Source organism: Pongo pygmaeus, chromosome 17 (assembly GCF_028885625.2).
Source record: "Pongo pygmaeus isolate AG05252 chromosome 17, NHGRI_mPonPyg2-v2.0_pri, whole genome shotgun sequence".
NCBI lineage: Eukaryota > Metazoa > Chordata > Mammalia > Primates > Hominidae > Pongo > Pongo pygmaeus.
The window spans coordinates 73,247,399-73,260,832 of NC_072390.2; the positions used below are offsets into that span (position 1 = coordinate 73,247,399).

Consider the following 13,434-nt stretch of genomic DNA (forward strand, 5'->3'; position numbering starts at 1 on the left):
CATTTGTTTCTTCTTTTGGAGGTGAAAATATGTGGTTTTAATGTGTTCAATTTGATATTTTACCTTGACAGTTTTTGTCTGTTGCTACAAAACCTTGATCATTTTTAAGACTAATAATGTATTATGTATGAATTTGAAGGGGGGAAAAGTACATTTAAGGTTTTTGAAATCACAGTGTCTTCCCTCTCATGTATGTTTTTTCTTGACTTCAAAGGATATTTTGGCCTAGGTTTTAATTTTTTATGTTTGAGAAAAAATTAATGAGTATACTAGTCAAGGAAGCAGTCAAAATAATAGAGTCATTTGTGACTTACTGGAGAGACTTAATAATAAGCTTGATAAGAGCGTCTTTTCTGGGATGGTTTCAGTACAGGGCCCCCAAAAACAAAACAATCAACTGAGATGGACTGGTAGGATCCTTCTCAACCTCATGATCTGTGATTTTCCTTGAACGAATGGCACTTTCTCTCCTTTTCAAAATCGATGTAATTTTATTTCCCAAAGAACTCACTCTCCTGGAAACTGGTGATTCCTCCCTCTTTCTTTGTACTTTCTGATGCTGTAAACTCACTGATCACCAGTGGCCTCTTGAGTTTTGAGTGTTTGCAGATTTCAGAATCTGCTAATTATTTGACAATGACAGGCAAAACCCGACCAGCTTTCCATTTTTCTCTAAGGCAGCTCACTCTTTTGAGGTTGTCATTGTTTACCCAGGTCAAGGATAAGCCACTTCGGGTGGCATAGGGGTCACGCTTCCTTTGTGCTACTGGTCATCAGCGACTGCTGGCTTTGTCTGGACAGGGTGGGTTTCAGGGATTCTGATCTCATGTCACCTGCCTTACAGTGCTGCCACAGCAGTGGTCCCTGATTCAGACAGCAGTGGATCATCCCCTAAGTGCATTTCACTGATGTAAATTATCATTCACAGCCCAGTGCCCCAGCTGGGAGAGCGCGTTCATCAACTGTCACGGGTGGTGAGGAACCAACGGTAATGATCCACTTTATCAGACATCAATGGCAAGAGGCTGTGGGGCAGTTTTAATATTTCGTGTAGTGGTGAATATACGCTCTTTTTAAAAATAAGATTAGCTCCTTTGTGCTACAGAGCTGCACACGTTTCTTATTTTGAGCTTCTCATTTGGGGATTGTTTAAAGGTACTGGGTAAAATAGAATGATTTTTTTAGTCCCACATAATTTTAATAGGAATACTATCAGGCTTCGGTTAAGTGCATTTAACTTGACCATTGACCATTTAGAAGATATTTTTGACTTTTAGTGTTTGTACTCCTGATAAGTTTTTCCGTTTCATTAGAATGCTTGTTAAAATAATTTGGTTGGAAGATCATCAGAGAAGCCATAGGAATTGCATGAGACTGTGTGTGTGATTCCTGGGTGTGCCCAGGGCTGTTCTCTTTTCTGTATCTCCCCTACCACATTTTTAACAGGAGGTTAGACTTCTCTTGTCCCCAGAATGCACCAGTGACCCTTTCTCTGCCACCAGGGGCTCTCCTCACACAATGAACAAGTTTCCATCATTCCAAGGGAGCATAATTAGGATATATAAGTGATCTAGAAAAATTGATGTTTCTCTAAGCCAACCATTCTTATTTAAATTAACCATTATTAAATTCTAATAATTTAATTAAATAATTAAATTATTTAATTTAAATAATTTAAAATTATTTTAAATAATTTATGGTATTCCTGTTTGTGGGTGACTTTGATTTGTATTTTAATTGCCTGTTTTCTACTTGATCCCTAAAATTAGGCTAGCTTATAGTTTATACTTCGCACTACAATAGCTGTTTAAAGAATTTCCTGGCCGGGCACGGTGGCTCACGCCTGTAATCCCAGCACTTTGGGAGGCTGAGGCAGGTGGATCACGAGGTCAGGAGATCGAGACCATCCTGGCTAACACAGTGAAACTCCATCTCTACTAAAAATACAAAAAATTAGCTGGGCGTGGTGGTGAGCGCCTGTAGTCCCAGCTACTCGGGAGGCTGAGGCAGGAGAATGGCGTGAACCCGGGAGGCAGAGCTTGTGGTGAGCCGAGATCTTGCCACTGCACTCCAGCCTGGGCGACAGAGCAAGACTCTGTCTCAAAAAAAAAAAAATTTCCTTACTGTTTCACCTGTGTTGTATTTTGCTGTAACTGCTCATTACTTGTGGATAACTTTACGTATACAGTTGCTGATTTTCTAAAAGATGTTGGTGACTTCAATTTAATGCTCAGCATTGTACAGAGGAAAATCAAACTGGCAACAATCAGCCCCAGAACACTCAGCTCAGGTTAAGGTATTGAGCTACAGTGGTTTACATGAGTCATGTGTTGAGTGAGGCAGCCTCCAGTAGGATTCCAGAAATTCTACATGAACTATTTCCCACTGTGCACTTGTAATTTCTGTGGGAGTAGTGGAGCTTCGAGGGGGACAAGATCATTTTATTTTAGTAGAATTCAGTGCTGATGAACATCATCTGTATATCACCTATTTTTGTGTTTTGTTGGCCTTGCAACCTGCATGTAGCTTTGGAGTGTTGTGATAACTGATGTAGTAAATGAAGTAGGAATGGAATCATTGCAGTACCAGGCTCCATGGCAAGGGTCACCTGGCAGGACAAGGTGACCCCTCAGAATGAGATCCCGGGTGGCATGTTAGACTGCCCTTTTCTTGCCTTCTTGCCTGCACTCTCCCTTCCCTGTCACGGAGTTTCAGCACGGGTTGGGTTTTTGCTTTCCACAGGCTTGGCAATATTCATTCCTAAGTGTTTCATCTACTCTGGTAGAGTAGATAGATCTCCCTACCTAGTTAGGTTTGAAAGGATCACATCTGTTTCTCTTCTACTGTATCCTGCATGTTTCTCTTCCACATCGTTTGTCATGAATGCCCTTGACTTCCTGTCTTGCAATTCTGTCTCCCCACCCCATGTTTCCCTCTTTGGCATCCCCTCTGTTCCTCTGCACGTCACTCACACTGAAGTATATTGTCCTGGGCTGGAGCCATCGTGGGATTATATCATCTCACTGCCCCTGTGCTCTCACAGACATACGGCTGTGTACACATAGGTACACATTGTGCCACTTTATTTTATTTTTTTAAAATGGGATGTCATATATACATTACTCAGCAACTTGATTTTTTTTTTTAACTTATGGTCATTCTTCTGGGACATGTTAATAATTACATAATATTCAGTGATGTGAAGGCACTACAATGTTAATTTCCCAACATTCAAGGACTCTGCTCCCCCTACCCCGCCCTTTCAACTCCATACGCTGTGCTGAAGTAACCGTCCTGGTATAGCTTTCTTTCTATGATAGTGCTTTCATTCCTGTAGTCTAATAAACAGGCCCTGATTCTCAGCCAAGAAACCACAGCCCTTTGATTTATGGCAAATAAACACACAGTGGTGTCACTTTCTGGCAGACTAAGCCAGGGCCCTCCCCATGAGAAACAAGGAGAAGGATAACACAGTCCTTTCGGTCTTTGTTGTATATATTCTAAAAATACACGAGGCCACCAGTACTGGGTTGGTGCAAGTCTTGGCAAATCTGTGATGGTCAGCGTCGAAGTGGTTATTTTTAAAAGCATATTGAAACTTCTGCAGTTTATAATTGTGTTCTTTATTTTAATGAAAGAAACAGAGCCACTAGGAAGTTCTAGCTAATGGCTTTTGGGCATCACAAAGCAGTAGTGTATTCAGTCTACGAAGAAAAGCTGTGAAATATTAAACTAAGTCGCAGTTTCTGACTGTTTTGATTACTTTTTTGTTAAGCTAGCGTGGAACATGCTCACAAGCATAGAACAGCAGAAGGCTGGTTTTGGCTTCATGGTGGGCCCTTCCATGGCCTGTCTGTAGAAGCTGAGTCCTGCCCCCTCAACTAGCCATGCAGGGTGGGAGGCAGTGTGAGTTACAAATGGAATCATCAGCACAGGTTGTTCTATGTGGTCATTTGGAGAGAACACTGTAAAGAAACATTTCCAAATTGCCCTCTCACATAAATGTAACTAAATTACAGGTTGCCAGTTCAGTTCTCAATAGAAGAGAGAATGAGCATTTTAATCAAATTCAGTGTTCTGTACTACACTCCTAATTTTCCCCAAACTGATTAGTGCTGTTCACTGTGGCTGTATGAAAGTAACCTGTATGGCCGGGTGCAGTGGCTCACACCGGTAATCCCAGCACTTTGGGAGGCTGAAGCGGGTGGATCAACTGAAGTCAGCAGTTCAAGACCAGCCTGACCAACATGGTGAAACCCTGCCTCTACTAAAAATACAAAAATTAGCTGGGCATAGTGGCGCATGCCTATAATCCCAGCTACTCAGGAGGCTGAGGCAGGAGAATCGCTTGAACATGGGAGGCGGAGGTTGGTGTGAGCCAAGATTGCGCCACTGTGCTCCAGCCTGGGCGAAAAGGAAAAAACAAAGTAACCTGGTTGCTAGAATTCATACAGCTTTAGGATTCAGTTCTGAAATGATCTATGACACATCCATGTGCTTTCAGTTTATCAGTTGCCTCCTAAATGTCCTTTCCAGAGATTCAGTAACTGCAAAAATATCCTTAAGGTTTCCAGAGCTGAGTATTCCAGGGGCGGGGCCGGGGGGAGGGGGGAGTTATGGGAAGGAAGGGGCCTGGGAGAGGGGGAAGTGGATCACCAGAACGGCTGAAGGGGAGGGCTCTGGGCAGAGGGACCTGAGAATGTAACACATTCCATTTAGTGTTTCATTGATTGTATAAACAATAGTAGGTCAAAACTTGAAAGCACATACTTTGCCAGAGATACTAATTGACCAGGAACTTAGGTTCCAACTTAGCTCAGCAGGGGAGTCCACTGAAGTGCCCGGATCCACGTAGCTCTTTGTGTTGGCATCACTGCTAGAGGAGGAGGGGAGGAAGGAGCTTCACTCAGGCTGCGTGCTGATTCATTGATGTTTAATATTCATGAAAGGATTAAGTCAGTGTTGATGTTTCTTCTGCTCCTGCTGAGTTTCCACACCTGGATCCAGAATGCTCTATGATCTGAGTCTTTGTGTCTTTATAAACTATCTTTAGGGAGCTTTAGGACTTTATCTCGGGAAATATTAAGGAAATGGTTGCTGCATTTTTAGCAGAAAGTTTTCTTACACATAATCTAAAATCAGCTGCTTCATGATCTTACCCAGGTGACCTTTCTCTGAATTGTGCTTTTAAGCTTGTGAGGTTAACATATTGCTTCTCTGTGGATGGGGTTTCCAAATTACCCGGCAGCATCCTTGTTGGTGCTTTCTCTAATTTAAGATCCTGGAGTCCACCAAGGAACTCCAAGTGACCATCTTCACCAAGACACATTGTTGGTAGTGCAGGGAAAAGGTGGCATAAGCACAGGAAGAAGTTGGGTTCAGAGGAAATTTGTATCCTCAGCCTAATAGCAAGAAAACGACACCTGCTAAAATATCTGGAGGGACAGGAGCAGATCCTGGCTAGAGAAGGGAGTACTCTAAAAGAAGCAGCTTCCTTTTGTAACACATGAGAGGTTATTCCTAAGGCATGGGCTCCTATACTGTTAGATTCTCCTAGGAGCCGTGGTATAGCTGTGGTCGGCTTCTGGTTTCTGAGCTTTACCCCACTTAGAGCTCTTTCACAGGCACAGATACTACATGCATCGCCTATGCATTCAAGCCCTCCTGGGACAGCCCTGATCTCCAGCATCTGTCCCAGTGCCTCCGTACATCATCAACACATCCTTGTTTTTCAGTGTTTCTCCATCCACATTGCATTTCTTAGACTGCTTCTCAGAGATCTTCTTGTGATCAAATGTGGACTGTCTAAATACAGTCACTCTACGCTGGACAGGTCTCTAAACCCAAAAACTGCTGAGCTGTGTTCGCCTTCAAAGAAACACACTCCTATCAGCGGACTTGGGTGCACACAGCCTCGGGTGTGAGGCTGGGTGCTGGGAGACTTCCTGAGCTGAGGCACACAGATGTCCTGGGTGGTCCTCCAGATTATATGCTACTGCGTGACCGTCAGTATCCTAGAGAAGGGGCTGTGTTGGGATTTTAATATTTTGCCCCAAAAGCTACAGTGTAAGGGTCCTAAGCTGATGGAGGAATTTAGGACTAAGCTAGAAGAGCACCCCATGGGAGCTACATCGAGGAGAAACTCAGAGCATCCCTCTCAAACACAGTGACACTGGACAGTTTGAGATACCTTTAAGCTCTACCTGGTTTGGCAGTGGAATTTAGTAGCTGGAATAGATGATAATGTTTTTCCCTTTACCTATGATCACCTTAGCAGCAACTCTTTACGTTTAAGACTACGGGGTCTTAGAACAAAGTTCTGTAAGAATTTGGACTCTGCAACTGTATGGGGTTCATTTCACAGTAGATTTGAAGCTATTGGAAATCTATTGCTATTTTCCAGACACTTGTGTTTTTTGTATAAATAGAACTAATTAACTTTGTCTAGAGAAAATAATTATCTGGGTGTACCTTACTTTATTAAACTGATCAGAAAACAAATGCAAGGTATTAAATAATAATGATTTCTTGCACAAACAGCCATCAGTGGCCTATGTACATACCACGCCGGGTCTGCCTTCAGGCTGGGAAGAAAGAAAAGATGCTAAGGGGCGCACATACTATGTCAATCATAACAATCGAACCACAACTTGGACTCGACCTATCATGCAGGTACGAAGATCACCATCCAACTTAAAACCGCAAGCCATAGAAGCCGAAATGTACATGACCGACCTCCTTTCCTGGTGTTTATGTATTGTTCTGAAAGACCCATATTTGTAAAAGCTTTCTCACAAAGAAAATGCATTACTTTAAATACAATAATAGCCTAAGGAAGAATTTGCTTTTCAAATCAGTTTATCACTGAATATATTTTTAAAATGTGACGTGAAAGATATTTTCAAAGTAAGAGCCTATTGCAGTGTGTAGCTTCTTCCCTGCCTGGCCCCCACTCTAATCCGAGGCTAGTTTTTATGCTGGGCTAGTGATTCATTTTTATTTCCCTTGAATGTGTTTCCTCATCCTTTCCCCCATCATTATGTTTAATTATTTCCTCCATGCTTTAAATAGGCCAGACCTCTTATTATTGCTGTTTGCGTTGTTGTTTGGGTTCGCGCTCCTAATCACACACACAGGGAGATCCTCCTATGAAGCTAACTTGTTTTTGCCTCCAAAATAGCTTGCAGAAGATGGTGCATCCGGATCAGCCACAAACAGTAACAACCATCTAATCGAGCCTCAGATCCGCCGGCCTCGTAGCCTCAGCTCGCCAACAGTAACTTTATCTGCCCCGCTGGAGGTGAGATGGCTACCTCATCTAACTGGACTCACTCTGTCCTGTGACTCCCATTCTTTCTTCTCTCTTAACTCTGCCTTCAGTTTCGCAGCCACCTCCTCTCTCTGATCAGTCATTGTGTTGGTGGTGAAGGGTGTTCTTGTGCAGCCTTTCTACCTGCTTCTCTGTCTTGCCCAGTTAACATTCCTGGACTCTCACCTGATTCTCATTCTCATTTGGCTAAGGCCGTGGTGACTTGTGCTGGACGTGGGCACTCTCTTTTCAGGACTTCCACCATTCTTGTTGTGTTTCGCTTCTTTTTGCCTATTACCTCATTAGAATTGCATAATCCCTCTTTCAAATACCAAGTGCTGATATTGAGTTTTTAAACATAGCTATTGCTTTGATCATTTGTTTTTCTTTCAACTGTAGGGTCTTTCATTCTATGGGCATACATGTTTCTGATGCATATTTGCATCTCTGCATCATGGCTGGGCATCTGCTTGTGCTCTCTGTCATGTTTGTATTGTTTTGGTGCCATCCTTTAACATCACAAATGTCAGAGTTAGAGAAGCCAAAGAGCAAATGTTTGAGGTCCTAAGCTTGACTGTGTCTTAGAGACAGCTGTGGGCTTCTCCACGCCCTGGGTCCAGATGCTGATAAGTGGGAATGGATGCTGTCTCTTCCACACTCTGATATGAATGTCATGGGTAACAACTGTGAGATTCCAGATCGTTGTCTTTATTGATGTAGCTTTTTTCTTTTTTGTGCTCTAAAACTTGCCGATCTGTTCTTCATTAGACTGTGAGCTCATTAAGAGCAAGGGCACGTTTTTTTCCACTCTGTAAAATCTCCATCCATAACGCTTAGTACAGAACAGTATTTTTGGTACATACTGAGTAGCTACCAAAGGATGGTGGTTATAAATACTTCATATTGTTGTGTGTTTATCCAACAGAGAAAATGTAAAGTTAGATTGATTTAAAAGTAAATGAATGACAGAAAACAGGTTTTGGGGATCTCCCCTCTTGTCCATCTCCAAAGAGAAGCCTTCTACAGTACCCAGGTACATTTTGGCACATTGGAATCGCACATGCTAAAGAGTTCTAATCCTCATTGTTATTCCTTAGGGTGCCAAGGACTCACCCGTACGTCGGGCTGTGAAAGACACCCTTTCCAACCCACAGTCCCCACAGCCATCACCTTACAACTCCCCCAAACCACAACACAAAGTCACACAGAGCTTCTTGCCACCCGGCTGGGAAATGAGGATAGCGCCAAACGGCCGGCCCTTCTTCATTGATCATAACACAAAGACTACAACCTGGGTAAGGCTGCTGCTTTTATTTGGCTCCGTTTTCATCATGAAGTCTGGCATTAATTCCTTGATTTCCTTACTCAGTGTTTGTAGTTCTTGCAGAGGAATTGGATTGACTGTAAAGGGTGTCTCCAGAGGGTCTCTTCAGTCTGCATCTGGCCCCTGCACAAATGGGCGGGTGGGAGTGGGTGGGCGCAGGCTGGTAGCTGTCTTTGGTATTGGTGCTGGGACTGCCTTTTCTCCTGGGAAGCTCTAGTTTAGACAGTTCACCATGCTGGATGGAAAGCTACTGCTCTGTGCTGTTAAGATTTTGTTAATTGATCCCGTCTCACAAAGTAATCTCACTAGGAGTTATAATCATTTTCAAATAATTTTTTCTTTTGTCAGTTTCTTTTAGCACTTTCATTGGCATTACCCACCTTCTTTTGATTTGTCACTTTAGTTTTTACTGTTCACATCAGATCAGTATTCACACGTCTGAGGTACATTTTCATGCCCTTGATCATGGGGTAGGGGATGTACTGAGTGACTTTGGTTGTAAATCTGATAGCTCCTTTTTGTGATCATTTTGTCAAATTGATTTTTCTTACCATGCAACTCTTTCATGTACTCCTGAATTGTACCCAAGAAAGAATCTGTACATTGTATTATCTTGAGCAAAATGAGATTAATCAAAGGCGAATATGCATATCTTTGTATTTCTCTGTCAGTTCTTTATTTCTTTAGCTGAATCGGTGGTTTTTTCAGTGTAGTATATGGTTCTTTTAAAAGTCAGCTGGTATTTTTCTGCTGTATAATCTCTATACCTGTAATTAAACTGAAATTGGTTCCCTTATTTCTGGCTATTTTTGATGCTGCAGATGGTTTTTCTTCCTGTTATGTCCCCATTGAATTGTCTAGCTAGAGTTAACTCAGAGTTTAACTTGGTCCTACTATGATCTGTGCTACTTGCTCAAAACTGATGTTATGGGACTGCTGGTTGAGTTTTGTCATTGGCCCTAGCTGTTTGGTCTTGGACCAACAATAAACATATACCATTAATTCTGATTCTAGTGGTGGACATTAAGTGTGTCCCTTTGATAGACCAGCAGCCTTATATTCAAGAACAAGCCCTGCTCAAGGGGATTTGGGCTGTCATTTTATGCCTTGCCCATTGTGTGGTATCAGTTCAGTCCAGCAGGTCTAGAGGGTGTGCTCCTAGAATCCTTTGAACCGTGGGACATTGTGTCTTCAAGGGCATTCTTGGCATTTGGGTCAGGGACATTTGTCCCTTCAGTTGCAGACCATTTAACAAACTTGGCTCCTGCCACCAGGTGCTAATGGTCACCATTACCCCCACCCCAACGTAGTGACGACCAGAAATGCCCTACAGATTTCAAAACAGCCCTAAGTGAGAAACACTCTAAGAGCTCTTTCTATTTTGAAGTAAGGGAATGGCCTGCCAAGAGAATTTCTCATTTAGATCTGGTAACATTCATTTGGTAAACTGATAACTGCTTCTAAGGCATATAATACCATGTAGGTTTGACTCCCCTACTAGTCTGAAGATAATGTTACAGATTTGCAGGCAAGCCAAGAGTAAGAGACAGGCAGCTCGTTGGAAAATATAGTAATGGAGTTCTTTTTTTAATGTCTTTTTCCTTATTACCATGGAACCCCTGGCTGTCCTGCCAGTGTTCTCATTTACTGTAGCACTGCTGTAATTTCAAGTCCTTAGCCAGAAACAGGCTCTAGAAATAAGGGCTAACGAATATAAAAGTAGATGGATTAGCATAAGGAGCCACTGTGGCTTGCCAACATAAGCTATGATTTTAGTAATTTCAACTAGCTTGTTAATCAAATCCCCTAACCTTTTCACAGCCTTTCAAGCCACAACAGCAGTGTAATTGCAGCTGGGCAGATTGTATTTTAAATTAAACAGCACTGGCTTTATTTATTGCTTGCAACATTGCTGAATGAAACCCATTTTTAATTTCCAGTTGTCCCTTTTTACCCAGATACTTGTTATTGACTAATTTACTGATTTAAAATTATAATCTGTTAGAACAACATTTTGTTGCTGCTGCTAGTGTGGGAAATCCTCAAGGTAACAACTGGAAATTCCACAAGTTACTCCCCTTCTTAAGCAAATTCAGATGTGCTGACACAGCTGCGTTATGGCTTCTAAACAAAGGCCTAGGCAGGATTCTCCCTGCGGAAGACACACTCTAAATTGCCTGTTCATTTTGACAAAAGATGAAGAGCCGGAGGGAAGCGTGAAAATAATTTGCAGCTTAAAAATCTGTTTTGAGTTGCTTTTAGGGTTTGCTTTGTTTTTTATTTTTGAAAGAGGAAGAGAACAAATGAGAGAACAGCATAGCTATTCTTAGATTTGAGCATTAGAATAGAAAAAGGAAAAAAAAACTGGTAGGACAGGTTGAAAGTGACGAAAATAACACTCCTTCCCCCATCAGCCTGGGCACTGTTGATTCTTACACCAACCAGAAGCCTGAAAAGTATCGGGACATTTCCCCTCTATACATTGAGAAATTTAAAAATTTATTGAAATATATCATGAAACATGACCTTTTACACACACACAGATATTGAAGGCAGTATGCCATCAGTATTTGGATAAAGTTTGGCCTCATTCTCTTTTTTTTATTATTATTTTTTTATTTTTGAGACGGAGTCTCACTCTTGCCCAGGCTGGAGTGTAACAGCGCAATCTCAGCTCACTGCAACCTCTGTCTCCTGGGTTCAAGCGATTCTCTTGCCTCAGCCTCCTGAGTAGCTGGGATTACAGGTACACGCCACCACACCAGCTAATTTTTGTATTTTTTTTTTTTTTTTTTAGTACAGACGGGGTTTCACCATGTTGGCCAGGCTGGTCTCGAACTCCTGACCTCAAGTGATCCTGCCGCCTCGGCCTCCCAAAGTGCTGGGATTATGGGCATGAGACACCCTGCCGGGCCAAGTTTAGCCTCATTCAAACAAACAAACAAAGATTGGCTTTGTTCCCTACCTGGGTCAGGCCTTTCAGGGAATGCATGCCGGAGACCAGGGGCTTGGGAGGGATGTACCAAGGAGGGATGTTCCATCCTCAGCAGCTCAGAACACATGTATACGGGTTGAGTATCCCTAGTTTAAAGATTCAAAATCCAAAATGATCCAAAGTCTGAAACCTTGTGAGCACTGACATGACACTCAAGCAATAAATGCTTATTGGAGCATTTCAGATTCTCAGATTAGGGATGCTGAACCAGTAAGTATAACTGCAAATATTTTGAAATTCAAAGCTCTTCTGTCCCAAGCATTATGGGTGAGGGATGCTCAACGCATATTAGTGTATTTGTGCCTTTCACAGGATGAAGCATCGGCTTATTTTTGTAGCAAGGAAGATTACACCCTAGTTAAGTTGCAGGTTTGTTTTCCATCCAAGTTCAAACTAATGAAACTTATTACTCTAGGCGTGGTTGCTGGTCTCTTCCAAGATGGAAAAGATAAAGAAAAAAAGGCACATTTTTTAAAATCCCTGTGTTTTATGTATTTTGAATTAGGAAAGCCCTTTTTAAAAAGGTACTGCTCTTTGCATCCTGTTTAGAAACACTTTGAACTTGATGGAGGGAAGCAATTTTATATTACACATGAAAGAGTTCCCGTATGAAACTGAAGAAAGGAAGAAACAGCCAAGCACACTTTATGCATTGGATCATTTATTTTCATCGCATCAGAGACCTCATTAGTATTCCACTTTGTCATCAGTTCTGAAGTTGTCCATAGCTAATAGAGAGCCTTGACCGCCACTTCACGTGCCCTGGCAACTAAGGAGAGATGCCTGCCTCCTTGAGTGGCTTGGTGGGAGTCAGGGTTCGGGGGTGACCACTAGCCTTAGCCCTCAGAGCTGATTCATGGAAGCTGCTGCCATTATTTTTATTATTTTTGATAAAATAATATTATAAGCCTCAAGGCCTCTGGCCCTCACAGTCTATGAAGTCTAGGTTTCCATGCAAGGCCACTTTAGCAGACCTTTGAAATTCGGTTGACTTTATACTTCATGCTCTTCCCCTCACTGCCTCCCTGACACTTTTCTCTAATTTCAGCTTCTTTTTGCCCACCCCCACCCCCCCTCCTCCCCACCTTTAAATCACCAGGCTTTTACCAATAGGGCTGATTGTCTTTCACAGTAGCCTACATGTGATTCCAAGGTCAGGCTGGCCTTGTGTGTGGCATTCAGAAGCCCTGCCCTCTTTCATGTAATAGTAGTCCTCAGCTTTCTCTAAACCTGGCATGGTCATAGGCTAGGTGGAAGCCCAAGGGTCCCCCGCTGGTTGTGGCGTTACCTGGTCCAGATCAGAGTTAGCATTGAGTGGGTAGCTTTTGAGAAATTCAGTGCTTTCAGTTTTTCCTGTCTGTAGTTAACCAGTCACAAATGTTTACCAGATTATCAGTTTCTTGGACCTTCTCAATCCTAAATCAGCTTAGCATATTTCTTTATGTTCTGTGTATGTCAGTGTACTGCAGAATACTGGATTATTTTGTGCCTCTGCTTAGCCTTTTAAAAAAATATATTGGGTTCAGGGTCAGTATGCATCACAAACTGCTAACAGGATTTCTTTTTTCATTTAAAAGTTCGCCTAGCTAGCAAGAAGCAAAGGTTGATTTTTGTTGTTCATGGTCTTTTTTGATTCTTGCCAGTTCCCAAGATCTATGATTATGATTCAGTGATACTATGACTTACACAGTTGACTTGGGAAGCAGAAAAATCTAGTAATTTGGCAGCAGCAAAGGCCCTATTGTAAAATTGAATGAAGCTGATATCAAATGTCTTCACAGTTTACTTTTTTTAATCTTAAGCTTA

General features: G+C 42.2%; 1 protein-coding gene across 17 annotated transcripts in view; it reads left to right on the forward strand.

Annotated features, from left to right (window-relative positions):
- NEDD4L (NEDD4 like E3 ubiquitin protein ligase) overlaps positions 1-13,434 on the forward strand; it is a 364,635-nt gene that overhangs the window by 297,817 nt on the left and 53,384 nt on the right. For 10 of the 17 annotated variants that reach the window (XM_054460560.2, XM_063653750.1, XM_063653755.1 and 7 more), the window contains 4 exons: positions 929-988; positions 6,541-6,672; positions 7,181-7,300; positions 8,407-8,604. In XM_054460560.2, coding sequence (XP_054316535.1) covers positions 929-988; positions 6,541-6,672; positions 7,181-7,300; positions 8,407-8,604 — 510 coding nt within the window. The remainder of the gene's footprint in view (positions 1-928; positions 989-6,540; positions 6,673-7,180; positions 7,301-8,406; positions 8,605-13,434) is intronic. The other 7 variants (XM_054460562.2, XM_063653752.1, XM_063653757.1 and 4 more) reach the window with 1 other exon arrangement.